This window comes from Malaclemys terrapin, chromosome 2 (assembly GCF_027887155.1).
Source record: "Malaclemys terrapin pileata isolate rMalTer1 chromosome 2, rMalTer1.hap1, whole genome shotgun sequence".
NCBI lineage: Eukaryota > Metazoa > Chordata > Testudines > Emydidae > Malaclemys > Malaclemys terrapin.
The window spans coordinates 244,815,892-244,835,189 of record NC_071506.1 but is presented as its reverse complement, the minus strand read 5'-3'; the positions used below and the strand labels follow the sequence as shown (position 1 = coordinate 244,835,189).

General features: G+C 40.1%; 1 protein-coding gene across 11 annotated transcripts in view; it reads left to right on the top strand.

Moving 5' to 3' along the window:
* Positions 1–19,298, top strand: part of ADAM22 (ADAM metallopeptidase domain 22) — a 211,548-nt gene that overhangs the window by 177,256 nt on the left and 14,994 nt on the right. For 5 of the 11 annotated variants that reach the window (XM_054020544.1, XM_054020539.1, XM_054020537.1 and 2 more), the window contains 3 exons: positions 3,342–3,442; positions 8,486–8,552; positions 14,873–14,959. In XM_054020544.1, the coding sequence (XP_053876519.1) occupies positions 3,342–3,442; positions 8,486–8,552; positions 14,873–14,959 (255 nt within the window). Of the gene's footprint in view, positions 1–3,341; positions 3,443–8,485; positions 8,553–12,616; positions 12,728–14,872; positions 14,960–19,298 lie in introns of all 11 variants that reach the window. The other 6 variants (XM_054020542.1, XM_054020540.1, XM_054020546.1 and 3 more) reach the window with 2 other exon arrangements.

The following is a 19,298-nucleotide window of genomic DNA, read 5'->3' as shown; positions in this document are numbered from 1 at the left end:
AACCACACTCCCCTTTTTGGCTAAAGCTTTTATATTTGTGGGGAGATAAATAATTTACTTCCAGGGAGTGAAAGTTAATCTTAAAATGATGCAGTGTCTTCAGCTGCAAAATCATTTCTCAGTTGACTAAGTTCTAATCAAATCTTGGGAAAGCAAGTTTCCGTAGTTTCTTGTATTCGGCAGTGGAGCAGGTTTGCATTCCAGTTAAGAAAAAATTATTTAACTTTTTAAAATGAACATTATGTAACTCTTCTCTTCATGATATGTCTTTGTTTTGCCTCATACTTCTATTTCTTTCATGTTGCTTTCACTTGTTTATTATTTACTGCACAATGCTAAGGTCTGTTTATGCTAGAGAAATTGAATGTTGCTACTGCACCAATTCAGGTACTGTTGCACCACTGTTGAGCAAGTTTGGGTAATGCCTCTTTCATACTACGGCAGGACTAATGTGGACAGAAAACAAGGCATTGAAACGATCCCAGTGTTAATTGATCCTTTCAGTTCAGTCCCCATGATGTTATCCCTATCTATCAGGCAAATTGCCTTCAGGGCACTCTGTCCACAAATACCCACATCTCTGGGCAGACCAAAGAGCATCCGAGGCTTTACTCATTTGGTCCCATCGATGCTGGAAAACACTATGAATGGTTAGTTGAAGAGAATTCAGCATGACATTAAAATATTAACAGCTAACTTTATAATAACACTCCAGTATAAAACAGTGAACACCATGTACAGTAAAAAGTGGGGGCCGCCCGTTGCACCTGTAAAAGAAACTAGTAGGAGAAAAATTATCCAAGAATGTATCCGTTTTAAGATATTTAACCCTGGAAATATGCTTGAATCAATAAATATTGGTGCGATAAATAAATAAATACCTTAGGGTGACCTGTGAGTGACATGGGAACTGTCTAAGCAGTCTCCATCAGATTCTTGCCCTCCAAAGGAGAAAAGAAGTGGAAGAACATTAGTATTCAGATATATAGTTAAAATATACAAATACACTCAGTAGGCCAAGCTTCTCCCAAGTAAATAAACAAACAATCTCTGTTTTACCTTACCATGAGTCTCCAGGTACCACTTGTCTACTTCCATCCCCTCTTGTAGACCTAATAATTGTCCTGGGTTGCTACTGCCACATATGGCAAAGGCGGTGGGGAGCAGAACTAGCTGTGTTGCAGGGAGTCTTCTATGAGGATCTGCTCCCTGTGGATACTGGCCCTCAGCAAACACATCTCTGGATTGTAGGGGAAAACGTGAGAAGAAAGAAATACATTAGTTCATTTTATAGGATCTGAGTATATAGACTCCACTCTGCCATGACTTTGGCCTGTAAGTGCACACTGCAATCTCCAGCTCACAAAAAGAATAAAATATCCATATTAGGGCTGTCAAGCGATTAAAAAAAAATCACGATTAATCATGTGATTAATCACACTGTTAAATAATAATAGAATACCATTTATTTAAATATTTTGGATGTTTTCTGCATTTTCAAATCTATTGAATTCATTTACAACACAGAATACAAAGTGTACAGTGCTTGCTTTATATTTATTTTTGTTACAAGTATTTGCACTGTTAAAAAATAAAAGAAATAGTATTTTTCAATTCACCTAATACAAGTACTGTAGTGCAATCTCTTTATCATGAAAGTTGAACTTGCAAATGTAGATTTATGTACAAAAAAAATCCCCTGCATTCAAAAATAAAACAATGTACAATTTTAGTGCCTGCAAGTCCACTCAGTCCTACTTCTTGTTCAGTCAATCGCTCAGACAAACAAACTTCTTTACATTTGCAAGAGATAATGCTGCCCGCTTCTTGTTTACAGTATCACCTGAAACTGAGAACATAGGAATGTTTAGCATATCTGGCACGTAAATACCTTGCCACAAGAGTGCCATGCAAATGCCCGTTCTCACTTTCTGGTGACGTAAATAAGAAGCAGGCAGCATTATTTCCTGTAAATGTAAACGAACTTGTTTGTCTGAGTGATTGGCTGAACAAGAAGTAGGACTGAGAGGACTTGTAGGCTCTGAAGTTTTACATTGTTTTGTTTTAGAGTGCAGTTATGTAACAAAACATTTCTAGGTTGCGCTTTTAGGACAAAGATTGCACTACAGTACTTTTATAGGATATCTCCAAGAACTGGAAGGGACCTTGAAAGGTCATCAAGTCCAGCCCCCTGCCTTCACTTGCTAGACCAAGTACTGATTTTGCCCCAGATCCCTAAGTGGCCCCCTCAAGGATTGAACTCACAACCCTGGGTTTAGTAGGCCAATGCTCAAACCATTGAGCTATCCCTCCCATCCCTCCTTGTATGAGGTGAATTGAAAAATACTATTTTTTGTTTATCATTTTTACAGTGCAAACATTTGTAATCAAAAATAGTATACACTTTGTATTCTGTGCTGTAATTGAAATCAATATATTTGAAAATGTAGAAAAAACATCCAAAATATTTAATACATTTCAATTGGTATTCTATTGTTTTAACAGTGCAATTAAAACTGCGATTTAATTTTTCAATCGTGATTAATTGTTTTGAGTTAATCGCTTGAGTTAACTGCAATTAATCGACAGCCCTAACCCAGATCCGTTTATTCAGCTGAGAATGAGCTCTTTATCTCCTAGAGCACCTAGGTGCGTGGGTGCTCATCATGATCATCCTGTGCTTCCAGGGCTAGAGGTAGGAGAGGAAATGTAACAGGGAATCCTCCTAACCGCCTTCCACCATTCTGTTTCCCTCCAGTTGTGTGAGGACTTAGCATGCATTCCTCAGTCAGGATGGAATCAATGACTGGGTGGGGGCATGGGATGCTACAGCTAGGAACAGATAGCTAGAAAGATGCCTTAGGAAGCTTGCAGTGCCCATGGATAGCAACAGTTGGATGAAGTGCTATGAGTGGTCACCCTGAACCAGTTTATAGAACCCAGGCTAGTGAATGTGGACACACTGAACCACTGCGGGAGTGGCCTGTACTAGCAAACCTTAGCTGTAGTGCTTGACCTTAAAACAGTGCACTCTGCTAGTGCAGACAGACCTTTGGGTTTTGTTTTGGACCCAAATGATTAGCAGCAACAAAGAGTCCTGTGGCACCTTATCGACTAACAGATGTATTGGAGCATAAACTTTTGTGGGTGAATATCCACTTCGTCAGATGCATCTGACGAAGTGGGTATTCACCCACAAAAGCTTATGCTCCAATACATCTGTTAGTCGATAAGGTGCCACAGGACACTTTGTTGCTTTTTACAGACTAACACAGCTACCCCTCTGATAAATGATTAGAAGGTAACCTAACAACAATCACAGATGAGCCTTCCTATTTCAGGTCAAATGGATTATCTCATTCATGGAGTGAAAGGATTCCAGACACAAAGCATATTTCAGACATCTGTGAAAATGGGAGACCTAGAAGTAACTCGTGGCAAGGTAAGGGAGAACTTTTATGCTGACTACAGCAAGAACCCACCTGGGTGTCACCACCGCTATGCTGACAATTTAATTGTTTTTTGGACAGGAACATAACTCCCTAAAATTTTGTACATTTTGTTATTAACCTGGGAGTTTGGATTTAACAGCACAACACACTAGTACATTTTGCTGTATCACTAACAGCAGGAGCTCTGAACCCTTCAACTCCAAGAGATGAATTATTCCAGATCTGTGGCAATGGTCCAAACTGCAATTTTAAATACAATTTTAGACAGTACTATTCAACTGTTACTTTCAAACAGGCCTTAAGTGCAAACCTGAAACATATATGCAGCATATATTCAATTAAGAGGAACCACAATACAGATATAATGGCCCAAATTCTCTGCTGTGCCTACAGTGGGGAACCACAAGGGAGCCATTTACAGTTCTCTGAGTCGCTGGCTGGTTTTATGCTGGCCAGGGCCAGCTCAGGCTTTTTTGTCGCCCCAAGCGGCGAAGGGAAGGGAAAAAAAAAGTCGCAATCAGCTCAACTGCGCCGCTTCATTCCTCAGCAGCAATTCGGCGGTGAGTCCTTCGCTCCAAGAGGGACTGAGGGACCCGCCGCCAAAGACCCGGACATGCCGCCGCTTCCCATTGGCTGCCCCAAGCACCTGCTTCCTGCGCTGGTGCCTGGAGCCGGCCCTGATGCTGGCCACAGCTCCTGCAGAGTTTATAGCAGCCTCATGGATGCTCTAAACTTTGGTAGCTGGTAATGATACCCAAGGACCTGCCCACAAGCTAGTTATTATCAGAGCACAACTTGCTTCAACCACTTCCCCTACCCACCTTTACTCACCCCCACTCAGAGTCTGGGGATGGGGATGGCCTAACATGCAGATGCACTGGGTCTGAGTGCGCTGGGGAGATACAGATAGTTCTGCTTCCTTTGTGCCACTTGAGCAGAATAGGCGAGATTCGGTGGCCCGATATGTTGTGAAGCATGGCACTCCATTGGCTATAGCCACTTTGCCTTGGAAAGGTTTACCTTTGAGAATACCTGGAGATGATACATTGGATGAAAAAAATAAATATCAGAGAAGTAAAACGTCTCCCAATTTTCTTTTTGTATGAAAAATTAAGAATTTGAACACTCTAATTGAATTGCACACAAGAATGGCCCCACTGCAGTTTTTCAAAGGCAGAGACTCAGAGATGTATATTTAAGAGTTTAACAAGGAACTAAATTCCTTTGAGGTTTATCCCTGTTGCTTGAAATCAGCTGATCATTGCCAACAGGGCCAAACATATCAAAACAGGAAATGCTAAATTTTGGAAATAAGGCTCTGAGGGCCAGATGTTTAAAGGTATTTAGGCATCTAAAGATGCAGGCTAGCACCAAAAGGGATTTTCAAAAGTGCCTAGGCAGGTTAGGTACCTAACTCCCATTGACTTCAGTGATTAGGTGTGTGATGGGTTTGATCACAGAAACCCCCTTGGGACTGTTACCTGATGTGCTGAGATTACCTCTGAGCCTGTTTTCTCTGCCAGTTTTGGCCTCCAGAACCATGTCTTGTCAAGCCAGACATGCCAGTCTGTTCCAACACAGACCCAGGGTCTGAACCACACTCCCCAAAGCTGCAGACTTAACTGAAAACGGCTTAGCAAGTGCTCCTGTCTCTAGCACTCAGACACCCAGCTCCCAATGGGATGCAAACCCCAAATAAATCTGTTTTACTCTGTATAAAGCTTATACAGGGTAAACTCATAAATTGTCCGCCCTCTATAACACTGATAGAGAGAGATGCACAGCTGTTTGCTTCCCCAGGTATTAATTACTTACTCTGGGTTAATTAATAAGCAAAAAGTGATTTTATTAAGTATAAAAAGTAGGATTTAAGTGATTCCAAGTAATAACAGACAGAACAAAGTAAGTTACCAAGCAAAATCAAATAAAACACACAAGTCTAAGCCTAATACATTAAGAAACTGATTACAGATGAAATCTCACCCCCAGAGATGTTCCAATAAGCTTCTTTCACAGACTGGTCTCCTTCCTAGTCTGGGTCCAGCAATCACTCACACCCCTGTAGTTACTGTCCTTTGTTCCAGTTTCTTTCAGGCATCTCTTGGTGGTGGAGAGGCCATCTCTTGTACCAGCTGAAGACAAAATGGAGGGGTTTCCAGGGCCTTTTATATTCTCTCTCTTGTGGGCGGAAGCCCCTTTGTTCTCCTGTGCAAAATCACAGCAGCAAGATGGAGTTTGTAGCCACCTGGGCAAGTCACATGTCCATGAATGATTCAGCTTTTTGCAGGCGGATGCCATTGTTTACATGTTAGTTTGAATGTTCCCAGGAAAGCTCAGATGTAGATTGGCATCTCCCAAAGTCCATTGTTAGTTAGGTGTTTCTTGATTGGGCACTTACTGAGAATAGTCCTTTCTCAAGAAGCTGACCAAATGCTTTACTGAGGCTACTTAGAATCAAACACATTGAGATACAAGTACATAGCCAATATTCATAACTTCAAATACAAAAATGATACACACATATAGACAGCATAATCATAGCTAGCAAACGACAACCTTTCCATAGACGCCCCACTTGACCTCCTCTGTAGAAGACCTGGTGCAACAATGATCTATACATTACAGTTCATGTCAATAACATCACAAGGTGCTTTGAAAATCCTACTAGACACCAATTTGCATCTTTAGGTGCTAACTACCTTTGAAAACCTGGCCTTAAGTGATTTAGCTAAATGATCATTACAGTCACTGATCACCAAGGCCAAGTTCTACTGTATTAGATTATTACTAAAATCCAAATTGTGGCCTATCCCAACTGCTCCTGCAGGGGTGTAGGGGGGATATAAGCATCTCTTACTTTCCTGCATTGGTTACCCATACCACAGAGCAGTGAGTAGCCTCTGCTGGACTGCTACATTTTGCTCCCTGCATATGGGCGAAGTTTCATGGCCAAACGTTCCAGCCAGTTCAGCTGTGCTTGGGAACATAGACTGCACCAAGTTTAGGGCTGGCACAGGCTGCCTTTTTCCTTCACATACACCTCCTGGAGCAGGAGGAAACTGAAAGGCCCAGTCTACTTCTTAGTCTTCTCTTGGGGAGAGCACAAGTACACACTTCCCCATATGCATGGCAGACTGTAAAATAACAGTCTTGCCCAGATGGTGCTACTCATCTGAGGACAACTATGTTTAATGTAAATCAGTTAAATTTTAGAACTTAAAGGCTTCTACTAATGTAAGATCTAATTCTGCAGCCCCACAGGCAAAATTCCCAGGGAGTTTTACAGTGCAACAATACTGGATCAGTTGTTTGTCTTTGTAAATTTAATACAGTTTTAGCAACTATGCTAAAGATGTGTACTGGTACATTTAGATGTGTATATTTTTTCACAGTGGAGGTCAAGGTTGTTAATGCCTGATGATATTGAGGTCATAGGTTAAATCCAAGACCATATTGCAAATATATGGAAACTATCTTTATAGTTCCATGCAGCCTTCCATTCGTAATAGTTTCTAGGAGGAAGTCCAGTCTGACAATTCACATATTCAGAATGCCCAATTTTTATGTACCTGCGTGCGCGTGCACATGCAAGCCAGATTCCCTGGTCCTCTATGTGCCAGTCAAGCGATGCAAAGAGGAATTAGATTGGCCAGAAATAGTAAGTACAGGAGGGTTCTCTGATGGCACAGAGCTGGCTCCATTACCAGCCACCTCCTTATCCCAGTGTAAGGGGATGGTGGAGAAGAGAGAGAGACCTCATGAGTTAGAGCTGCTTTCTCATTGGGTTGTTGGTGCAGTATCAGGGAGCTAGAACTGTTTCCCTGTGGCCTCTCCTCTCCACTCCTGCTGAGTTCATGCAGAGTGGTGGAGAATCCATCTCTCAATGATCCTGTTTTAATTTTTAAGGGGCCCGATCCTGTGCAGAGCTGACTACCTCTAGTGAGGTATAGAGCATCCTCGACTCCCACTGATGCTAGCACACTGCATTTGCCGCTCACAGGGTTGGGCAATAAAAGGACACCGGTAACTTGAAATGCACAATTCTCTGACAATGTTTTACCTGTTATTGCTACCTGTATCTACTAAGATTAATGCAATTGAAAGAGACTGGGGCATTTTACTCATTTTGTTTTCAGTGTATTTGCTTCAACAGCATTTTGTGCATAGTCAATTGTGCTGTGTTGTTGATGGTGCATGCCTTTTTACAAGCCCTGCAATAGTCGGTGTTTACCAGCAGTAGAGCCGAAAATGAAACTAAAGAGGCACAAGCAAGTGTGTGCAGGGGTGGGGAGAAGCAGCAGACTTGAACACATAGGGGGTCATGTGCTCACTTAAAAGATCCTTCCAACAGGGCAGAGGAGTAGAAAAGCCCCTAACAATTTTTTCTTAAAGGAATTTTTTTTTAAATTGGGGCTATGACTAATGTGTGTTCTGTTAGCAAACTGTATTGTTTTGAGTCCATTTCAGTTGACAGGGTCCCTTTTAACTAGTGTATTGGACATTTTTTTCTAAATATACTAAATATCACTAGCACACAAAGCTGTTAGTGGGATGTTTCATTATGTAGAAATTACATCTCCTTGGTTTCACCCATTGTTCTAACATCAATGTGAGAGGACATGAAAAATGTGGAGAAATCAACCATGAGTAGCTCAGTGATTCCAACCCTTATGACTGTATTGTGAGTTTCACAATATTTAGTGTTTACCTTAGAGCCCCAGCCCTGGCGGGTTCTAATTGGGTGAGAATTTCAGCTTTTATATTTTAAAATGTAAGTTTCTACCTCTCACGGTTGCAGAAAAAAGTTTGAAAATGTGACCCAAGTGCACCCTAAAGACTCAGAAACCAGAAGGCAAATAAAAGCTCATGATATTTTGGGAATGCCTGACTCATGATTTTTGAATGGCGGAAACTGTCAATACCACTAGTTTGGCGGGGAGGTAATGAACATGAATTATAAACATTTTTAGAATGCTATACATTTACATTTCAAGATATTATTTGGTCTGTCTTTATCCTCTGATCTTTTTCAGGTAATATAGGAGGAAACAGAAAGAAAATCAGAGGCAAAAAATATAGGCCACGGTCTAATTCAACTGAGTAAGTCGACCCTTTAACAGCAAAGCAGAAAAGAACAGCTTACAAACTAATGCTACTTTCATTTACATTGAGCATTTTAAAGTAGAAACTACAGATGTTCCCTGTGGCCCACTCAAAGTACTGACTGACAGGCTGGTAAATGGTTTAACAAATGTGTTTTTAATATCTTTTTACTTTTTCCTAAAACAATTAATTATTGCTTTTCTTCTTTGCAGTCAGGCCTATAGCAAACCCCACTGGGGGTGACATCCTGCACGGTCACAACAGGCTTTTGCCTACAGTAAACTGCCATTTCTGAGGGTGTCCTGTTCAAATGGTGAATTTCAGATAACCTATTTTCCTTCCTTTGCCCTCACCCCAGATGGAACCACTGCAGAGGACACAGGTTCTCCTGGGGACACACATTGACATTCCTATCTCTGACGCCCCACCCAGAGATTTTAGGAAAAGAACCTAACTGTGCTTTGAGAACATATTTACAGTTTAGTGCTCTAAGCCATCAAGTCTGACCTAGAATAGCTTCTCAAACCACTGGGATCAGAACATGAGGAGACTGTCTGTGCACAGTCTTTGTTACAATGCCCGCTGAGGTCAGTGTGAGTCTTTTCATTGACTTCAATAGGCTTTGGATCTGGTCCAGTAAGGGAAAAATAAAGAAATGGGCATGTATGTATTAATGTAAACATATTAGGAATTGAGCCCATTTGTAAAACTGTCATACATGTACAAGATATATGATAGTTGGGGGAGGGATAGCTCAGTGGTTTGAGCATTGGCCTGCTAAAACCCAGGGTTATGAGTTCAATCCTTGAGGGGGCCACTTAGGGATCTGGGGCAAAATCAGTATTTGGTCCTGCTAGTGAAGGCAGAGGGCTGGACTTGACTCAATGACCTTTCAAGGTCCCTTCCAGCTCTAGGAGATGAGATATCTCCATTAATTTAAGATTCATATAGACAGTTACAAAATTAATTAGATTTGCTTTCTTGCCTTCTTTGTTTTGTTTATTGAATAGGCCCATATTTGCTATTCTCCTTGTGAGAAATACTCCATATTATCTATGTCTACTTAGTTAGACCCCTTATCTGAAAGGATGGTGAATAGGTGGAACCGTAACCTCTAGGCTTGTCAAACATTTTCCACTAGGCTTCTTTTGTCATTACTGTGCCACTTTAGAATTTATAATTCTCTGCCAGTGACAGAAATGATTATTCCCTCTCCCCCTGTCATCAGTAGTAATGTATCTCCCCACTGGCAGAAGGGTTTGATACCGGTCCAGCTGGAAGCTAATAGATTTAAAAATTTTATTAAAGCTAATGTTAAAAAAATTATATAATACATAGGTTGAGAAAAGAGTGTCTGTACATCTGGATACAGTTTGCTTAGATTAGCCACAAATGCATAATTTGTTTTTAAAAGTCATGATACACAGAGTACATAATCAGCAATAACCCAAATTTAGGTGAATAGATTTAACAATACAGTTTAGATATTAGAATCTGAATACTCAGGTACATCACTCATGGAAAGTTGTACAGCGATTTGGTTGTGGAAAGCAAAATATATCAATGAGTGGAGATTGTCCCTCAGTAATTGAGAATTAGGTAGATTGTCCATATAGAAAATACAATCCATGAGGAAAGTATTTCAGTTACTTTCCTGACTGCGCTTCTCATCGGCACTCCATCTCATCCCTCCTGGTATTGCTGATGATACTACTAGATTTTCTGTGGGCCCAGCCTTTTTCAGCTAAAGGATTTTGAGTTTGTTCCAAAACTTGAGTATTCCAAGCTCAATATACAGTTATTGCATACATAGGTTTTCAGAGGTTCACATAGATGAGTCTTTGCTACAAATTACAAACATTAATAGTTTGAGACATGTAATAGCTACCACATTGCATGGTTAAAACTGGCAATACAAAACCAGTAACATTCTTCTTAAATCCCTTGCAGGAGTTTAACTGTCAAGTGACTGCAGCACTCCTGTCCCCATGGCCATAATGCTGATAAACTCTGATTGAAATGTTGATTGTTTGGTTTTCTTCCTTTGCATGAGACAATTTGATAAGAGCAAATTAGCTTGGTTGACTAACCTGCTCAGAGTGCAGATGAGATTGCAAGTTCTTCTCTAGAAACTTGTTTTGTGCTCTCTTTCATTTTCTGACTTTTATTTCTGAAAACAAGGCTTAAAAACATAGCACCAAATTCAGGCCTGGCACAACTCCATTACAGTCAATGGCGCTGTGTCTGCTTAACTAGGGCTGAATTTGGCCTATAGAAAACAGATACACTTTTTTACTCTAACATTAACCCACCACCTGGGAAGAGAATCGTATTGCTAGTAAAGGTTAAAGAGCAGGAAGCATCTTCTCCCCTGTTCTGTGATGCTTAGCTTGTGTATTTAAAATACCTGAGAACTTCAGGATAAATAAATAAATGAGAATGAATCAATAGCGAGGGTCACGGTTACTTAAAAACCTGTCTTGGTCTGTATCATTTTCTCTTTTTAATGTGACCTATAATTTCTGCCATATCTAATTCTCTCATTTCATCCCTGCTGCTGAGTATAGTGTAAGCAGAAATGGTAACAGTCAGAGGCAGCACCTGTTGCTGAAGAATAAGCAACCTATAAGGGGGTGGCACAGAACATCTGTGTTCCTGAAATATACTTGCCAGACTAGGTGGGCTGGGGAAACACCCTTTCCCCTGAAGGTGTCTGCTTTGGGGGTGGGTGAGAGAGCTTGGTGATTGCAAAGGCACGTTGTCAAGAGTCTGCTCTGCAAGAAGAACAGCCATGAGGTGAGCAGGTTTCCTTGGCTACAAAACTGGATCCTCCCAAGCAACACATCTGCAGTGAGGAGAGGAGAACATTGTAGGGGAGTCACACATAGAGTATAGTTAGAAATATGAAATCACATTTTGAAAAGAACTGACCAGGAATGATCTGTTACTAACTGTGACCAAAACATTTGTTGTTTGTTTTAACAAAAATGTGATGCCAGCTGCTTTAAGGGTGCCTTAAGGTCCATGCAACATTTTCAAGACAAATTCACCTCATTAACTTCTCAGGTAAATGTGAAAGTACCTTAATAAAATATATCCTGAGACAATGAATAGCGATTGGAATATTTCCTATGTGACAGCTGGGAGCTGAATAGTGCACACCGTGAAAAGAAAATAATAAGGTGCCAAACTATTGTCTCCCATAAGTAAACAAGATCCACTGTAAATTGTTAAAACATTATGAGCCTGACTTGTGCCATACTCTGAATGTGTGCAGAATTCAGGTATTTGCACAGGAAGCTACCAGATGTACATTTACATACACACATACCAGATTTATGCATATATTTGCAGCGATTGCATGCACTAATTAGGTGCACTCTTTTGTGTGCACAGTTGTGCAACTGATTGGAAATTAGCCCACAATTAAACTGTTAGTTTCCTCTGAATTTCTGAAGCATTAGGTAGGGTTTCAGCCATATGACTCTCATTAGTATTAGTATGGGATGCACATAGCAAGCAACTCATGCAATTCCTGAAAAATGTACCGGGCATTATTTTGTGTGTGCCTTGAAATCTAACAGAGTGTTTCTTGGTTGATGTAAGGCTGCTGATAAATGTCATCTCTCTACTTAAAGATATTTTTGTCAGTTTTTAATTGCTTCCAGATGAGTCAAAAAAAAAAAAAAAAAAAACCTTGGGAGTTTTTATTTAATGAAATCAGGTGGTTCACTCCATACAAAGAAAATGTTGACTTACAGAGCCAGCATGTTCTTCCAAAGTTTCCAGAACAGAATTGATTTAAGTGGTCTGATAAAGTAATAGTTTTCTGTTAAAATCAATGAGTATTATCCAAGAAAGGTAATACAGACTTTCTGAATATCCTGACAACAAAATGGAGATGTGTTAAAACATGTCCTAGTAAGATGTTTTTTGCCAATTAGCAGTACTGGTTCTCTTTGTTAATTATTTTCATCTAAGTGTGCATCTTCCTCATTGTTATAAATTGATATAAACATGATTTGGCTTAGATTTTTCTATTATATATTGTGTTTTTGCAGCAGGGTAACCCATGTATCTGAGCCTGGGCTTTCTCTCGCCCACCAAATCCCGACCCAAGGCATAAGCCAAGGGGGTTCTCACCACCCCCATACAGGGAATCGGGATCACAGGTCAGTTTCACCTGCTCCTTCATTCTGGGCTGCCATTTTTATCCCATGAAAAGTCCCTTCCCCTGAGTATTCAGTAGTTTCACTGTGGCAAAACACTTTTGACCGCTTGGAGGTGCTCCTGCTGATGCAGCGCTAGCTCAACCCTCCTCCTTGCCAGCCTGAGGTGTAAGATCACTCTTGAACCTGGGTCTTTTGCATTATTGCATGTTGCGCTACAAGCCAAATCAAGCCATTGGTCTAGTTTTAGCCTTAGATTTAATGACAGATTTATTTCAAATGAGAATTTATCATTCAAAGTAATTTTGGATTTCAATGATGACTGATGCACAGATGACTGCAAAGATCAAGCTGAGAGCTTTCTCATGATATAATTCAGTGGTCTGCAGTGACATAATATAAACCTTTCTATATGCAGATTGATTGGAAGGAATGAAAGTTATCTGTATATAACTGGGCCTAGGAAGCTCACAAACATTATTGTACAACAACTGCATGCTTTGTTGCCACATTACATTTTATTTTCTACTTTAAAAAGACAGATCAGGAGTGTTTCATGGTTACCAAAAGACACTTGCAAATAAAAAGTGCAGGTTAAAAGTACTGCAGCTATGGCGGACTCCCTAGGAAATCCATAGCTACATCAGCAGTTAAAACCGTAACAGCAGATCCAAACGGTACTGGTGCCAGCCTGTTGATTTACTAGCACTTCATCTGTGGCTGCACTACAGCTTTAAACTTTTACTTTTTACTAAGACGCCAGGTTGGAAAGCATGAAGCACTACTGATTTCACTCGTTTGTAATTAAGAAAGGCAAGTTAGAAGCAACTGTGGCTGGGGGCAAATACTTCTTGAAAGCTGTGGCTGTGCTTATGCGGGGCAGGGAGATGAAGTTCCAGAACAAAAAAGGAGGTCTAAGGAGTTTTTTTAATAAAAAAAAAAACAACAACAACCTGCTACAGGTTTTAGACTTTGACATGGTTTAGAATATTGTAGTACATTCGGTTGTGTTTTCAAGAAAGAAAGAAAAAGAAAACTGGCCTGTCCTACACTCATAAAATCAACCCCTTGAGGAAACTGTTCACTCATGAGATCAGTGGGCTGCTCACATGAATAAGAGCTATGGGATCTGGCCCAAAGGTATTTACAGTAATTTAAAAAAAAAGTTTTGCTTTTTTTGTTGTTACATTTCATTTACTGTTTCAGATTGTGTTGATCCCTATTATATAAATGCAGTGATAAAAATAACTGTTACATCGTTGTGATGATTATACCAGAAATGCAGAATTTAAATTGCACCAAACAAGTTGCTCAGTGTCTACATCCCATTTTATTGTTAACACTACAAAGGGAGAAGAGGAAAAGTTTCAATACAATTAAGTGAACTTTCTATTGGTGGTCAAGGGAAGTTAGCTACAGAACTGTCTTCACCTGGTGTAATATTACTGCTAACCATGGAATAAAATAAGTGTTTCTTAGTTTGTGTGTAACTTAAACACATACATGGGTTTTTTTTAAGTGGTTCTTTTGCTAATCAAGGTTTTACAAGGTAAAATATCAGATTAATTATGCAGCCGTCTTTTGCAATTTCACCAGATCACACAAAATTATTTAAACCAATTTTTGTTCACAGTATAGGTGTAAAGAAATTACCAGAGGTGGCAAAAGGAGCATTTTAAATGGTGAGGTTGAAATTCATCCATGTACAGAGGGCCAGCCCAAAGTCTCTGCAGCACTTAAGGCCTCAATCCTGCAATTCAGTCCAGCTGGGCAGACACCCGCCCCTGCAGAGAGTAAATTGCAGGACAGGAGCCAAAATCTCATCATGAGGACATAAGAGGTGCAAATACCTTGAAATCATTCCTGGCCCTCTGCATAGAGGTGAATTTCACCCTTAGGAAATTAAATGAATAATGTATCCTCAACAATTTCCAGATTAACTGAACTTGAGCCTTGTTGTAGTTCAAATTTTCTCATGCAGTTGTACACATTGCCTACTCCTCACCCAACATCCATACTGATTTATTTGCCATACTCACTTGCATTTTGGGGATGAAGACATCCTTGCTGAGCTTGTGCTGTGTGTTCTCAGATTTTCTATTCTTCTTGTTCTTCTGCCTTCTCTGTTCCTTCCATTGCTTTCTGCAGGTATTTAAACCCCTGGTTCAAAAGAGAATATAATGTAGCTAAGTGGGTAGAAGATGTGAATAAAAACACTGAAGGACCATACTTTAGGTATTTTGTAAATTAATTCTATATCATTTGTAAGAGCTGTTCCAGCATATACATATATGTTGGGACTCCTATCTTGTATATATCAGTACAAGTTACTGTAGGTGCAAAGGGCCCCTTGTTCATTTGCTGCCTTTTGATGTCTTTTTTTTTTCTTTTTTTGGCTTCATGTGCAATTCCAATTCTTTTTCTGAATGTTTTAATGAAGTCATTGAAAAGGATGTTTGTAGTGCATGCATTCCCACCATCATCTATAGCTTTTAGTAGCTTTCTCTTCATTTTATGCCAAGTAGTGTTTTATGGGCATGAGACGTATTTACCACTAATAAAATAGTTTTAACCTAAATAGGATTTCATTTACTGAAACAAGTGGTCTCTTGTCTATATAGTGCATCTAAACTTACATGAAAAGAAAAAGAATAAAATGTAGTGGAATTTTACCTTAAAAATACAATGGGGATGAAATAATTAACATGACCAGAATTAAAAATGAGAAATATAAGACTACATTCTGCACTGGGAAGATCTAACTACTTAGTGTATCTGGTACAAATGAGTGTAGGGTTCTACTGAAAATACTTACAATTAAAGAGAAAATTGTGACTTTAGTGCCAAGTAAACCGAAAAACCAGGTCACCCTCCATCTTGCACCTGAATAATGAAACTTTGATTCTTCATGCAATTCTCAGTTTCCCCTATCCCCAGGTTAGGAATGAGGGGAGGGGCAAAGATAGCTTTAAGCCACTGTTTTGTCTAGTGTATGGAGGAGCCACAGGGTTGCTTTAACTTATGCTCTGCTTCCCATGTCCTCCTGTAGGCTCCGGGAGATAAAGAATATGCCCCATCCCACCACTAGTCTACCCCAAAACACCCCCTATTCTGGGGCCTGGGAGCAAGGCCAGGGTAGGATGTTTACACCAGTTCTATAGACCAAGGAGTCCCCTTGCACAGGAGGTATTATCAGGGGCATGTTTCTGCTCCCTTTGTACTAACAGAGTGGCATAAAGGGACTGTAGTAATACTGAGAATCAGGCCCCAAACCTCTCTCTGTAGTTGAGAACTAGCTCCTAGTTTTCAACAGCACAATAGAAAAGCATGAAGCAGACACAATCTGTGGAAATGTGAGAAGACATTTAATTTGCTAATCCCACAGTGCTTTGAAAAGAGCCGTTCTTGTTTGTTAGGCATATCGTGTGCCGTTAACATGACTGGATCTCTGCAGTTCGTTAGAAATGAAGTGTTAAGTGAATACCATCGACCAAAAATCATGAATAAAGAAACATTTTAAAAAGGCAGGTGAACTCAGAATCCCACAATTATACTTTTAGTATTTTAAATGATAGCTGTGAAATATTTCCATTACATCATCTACATGTTACTTAGAACAGCTGCATTTTGAAAATACAAAAAGATATTTGTACAGGCAAAAGATCCACCTGAAGTACCCGACTGCATATCTTTTCATTAAAAAAAGAACTGGGTGCTCTTAGCATTAGTAGCATTAGAACTTTTATCTCATAATTACAGTTTAAAGCTACAGTAATTATTTAAATTAAGTTAATCCCTGGGCCAAAATTTGGCTTCAAATACCTGAAGTCTCTTGGAACGGAATGTGTTTATCTGAGGACAATCTGTCTAGGAATATGCTCTTTCACACCTTCCCCGACCCCAAAGAGTTAGGCACTAGTTATATAATTTTAAGAACTACTGAAGTGCTTTGGCACCAAGGTACACATTAAATGTCACAGAACTTTTCTGCAAAACTTTCCAGTTCAGCAGTAGCTCCAGATTAAATTCCTTAGGAAACCATCTAGAAGAAACAGAAGTATGCTGACTGCTGGACAATGTATCAAAATGCAGTGGAAGCCTGCGACTTCAGCAGACCAAGGCATTGATGAAACACAAAAATTGCACCAGTTTAACTAAGGGTACATCTACACTACAGCGGGGAGTCGATTTAAGATATGCAAATTCAGCTACGTGAATAGCGTAGCTGAATTGAACGTATTGCAGCCGACTTACTCCGTTGTGAGGACGGCGGCAAAATCGACTTCTGCCGCTTTTTGTCGGCGGCGCTTACTACCACCTCCGCTGGTGGAGTTAGAGCGCCGATTCGGGGATCGATTGTCGCGTCCCGACGGGACGCGATAAATCGATCCCCGAGAGGTCGATTTCTACCCGCCGATTCAGGCGGGTAGTATAGACCAGACCCAACATACTTTATTTAAATCAGTTTAGTTAAACTGTGCAAACCCTGCATGGACTCTTCCTTTGATTTTTGTATCTGCTTATATTGATTTACCTTAATTGGGGAACTGGTTGAAATTGACTTAAATTTAAACCCACATAGCCGTTTGCAACACTTCACTAAATCAATTGTAATAAACTATTTTAGTTAAACTGGTGCTTCTTCTCAGACACGAGAAAAAAGACATTATTATTACTAAGGACACTTTGTTTAAAAATCACACAGCAGCTTTCTGAGCTCTTAAATATACAATCTTTTAAAAAGAAGAACAGGAGTACTTGTGGCACCTTAGAGACTAACAAATTTATTAGAGCATAAGCTTTCGTGGACTACAGCCCACTTCTTCGGATGCATATAGAATGGAACATATATTGAGGAGATATATATACACATGTACAGAGAGCATAAACAGGTGGGAGTTGTCTTACGAACTCTGAGAGGCCAATTAATTAAGAGAAAAAAAACTTCTGAAGTGATAATCAAGATAGCCCAGAGGCCAATTAATTAAGAGAAAAAAAACTTCTGAAGTGATAATCAAGATAGCCCAGTAGAGACAGTTGTCTGTACTGGGCTATCTTGATTATCACTTCAAAAGTTTTTTTTCTCTTAATTAATTGGCCTCTCAGAGTTGGTAAGACAACTCCCACCCGTTTATGCTCTCTGTATGTGTGTATATATATCTCCTCAATATATGTTCCATTCTATATGCATCCGAAGAAGTGGGCTGTAGTCCACGAAAGCTTATGCTCTAATAAATTTGTTAGTCTCTAAGGTGCCACAAGTACTCCTGTTCTTCTTTTTGCGGATACAGACTAACACGGCTGCTACTCTGAAACCAATCTTTTAAAAGCAATTTTTGAACAAAATAACCTTGCAAAACTTCAGAAAGATAGTGGCTTATAGTATAAAGTGTAGGCTTGGAAAAAAACAAACTAATGAATTAATTGTTTAAAGGGCCTATTTTATAACCCAAGTGGTTAGTCAGATTCAAGGAAAACGCCATCTTATGCTTGGCTTTAGAAACCATGATCCAAGAATGGAGACAGTTAACCCAGAACAATACTTTTTTGTAGTTGCTTCATTTGTGCTCTCTTTTAAGAAAGCTGAAATTGACACAGCTGTTTTGTTTACTTCCCTGTTTCTGTGCTACCCTCAGTGATGTCAGCATAGTTCTGGGAATAGTGTGTTGTTAAGTGCTGTTGTTGAAGCCAGTGGAGGGAATATAGAATCACAAAACATTGATAACTGCCAAACTAGGCTGTTGTAGATTTTCAGAAAACAGAGCATCCTGAGGACTTCCCCCAGCAGACTTAAAAAAAAATCTTAAAGTAAGTCAAAGTTGGTCCTAGGTTTCCGATAGTGGCCTATTTACCGAACATTTTCCACACGGTGAATCAAGTATGTGTGTATATACATAGGTATAATTACTCTTAATAGTTAATAAGCAGAGCTGGCCTTTCTGGTCCCACAAAGCCCCCAGCTGTGGGTTCCCCAAATAGGCGGGACCAAGAACTGTAAAGGAGAATTTAATCTTTCACTTACAATCTAGCCCTTCCTTTTATTGTATATGTACAATCTATGTAAGGGGCAGCCTATTGCTGCACAGTCCCAGCTGCGGACAAAGCAGGGAAATCTCTTCCTGGCTCCTGGCCTTGCTCCAGGGGGAGAGCAGTCTGCTCCTGGTCTTACACAAGAGGCAGACTACTTGTCCTTTCATGCCAGCTCTGTGCCTACTACTGCAGTTTCTGCTGACAGTAACCTTTTGAACAGTGATCAAGAACTACTTGCAGGCCTCACTGAGGCAAGCCAGACTCTCCGGGATTGTGATGGCATCATTAGAATGTGAACTGTCAAAGCGTTAAGTATGCCAATCCCATAGATTCATTTGTGCACAAATGATGCAAAGGATCCCTCCGAAACACCGAGCTGCCCAAGTTTGAGTTACTGCAAATATTTACAGTAATAGTAAATAGTTTACAGAGAAACAAGATTTTTAAGATGAGAACCCAGGATACTTGTCCCAAGGGAGGAGGGTGGGGTGGGGTGGGGTGGGGTGGGGGGACATGTTACAGGGATGGAGGGGAAGAGAGAATA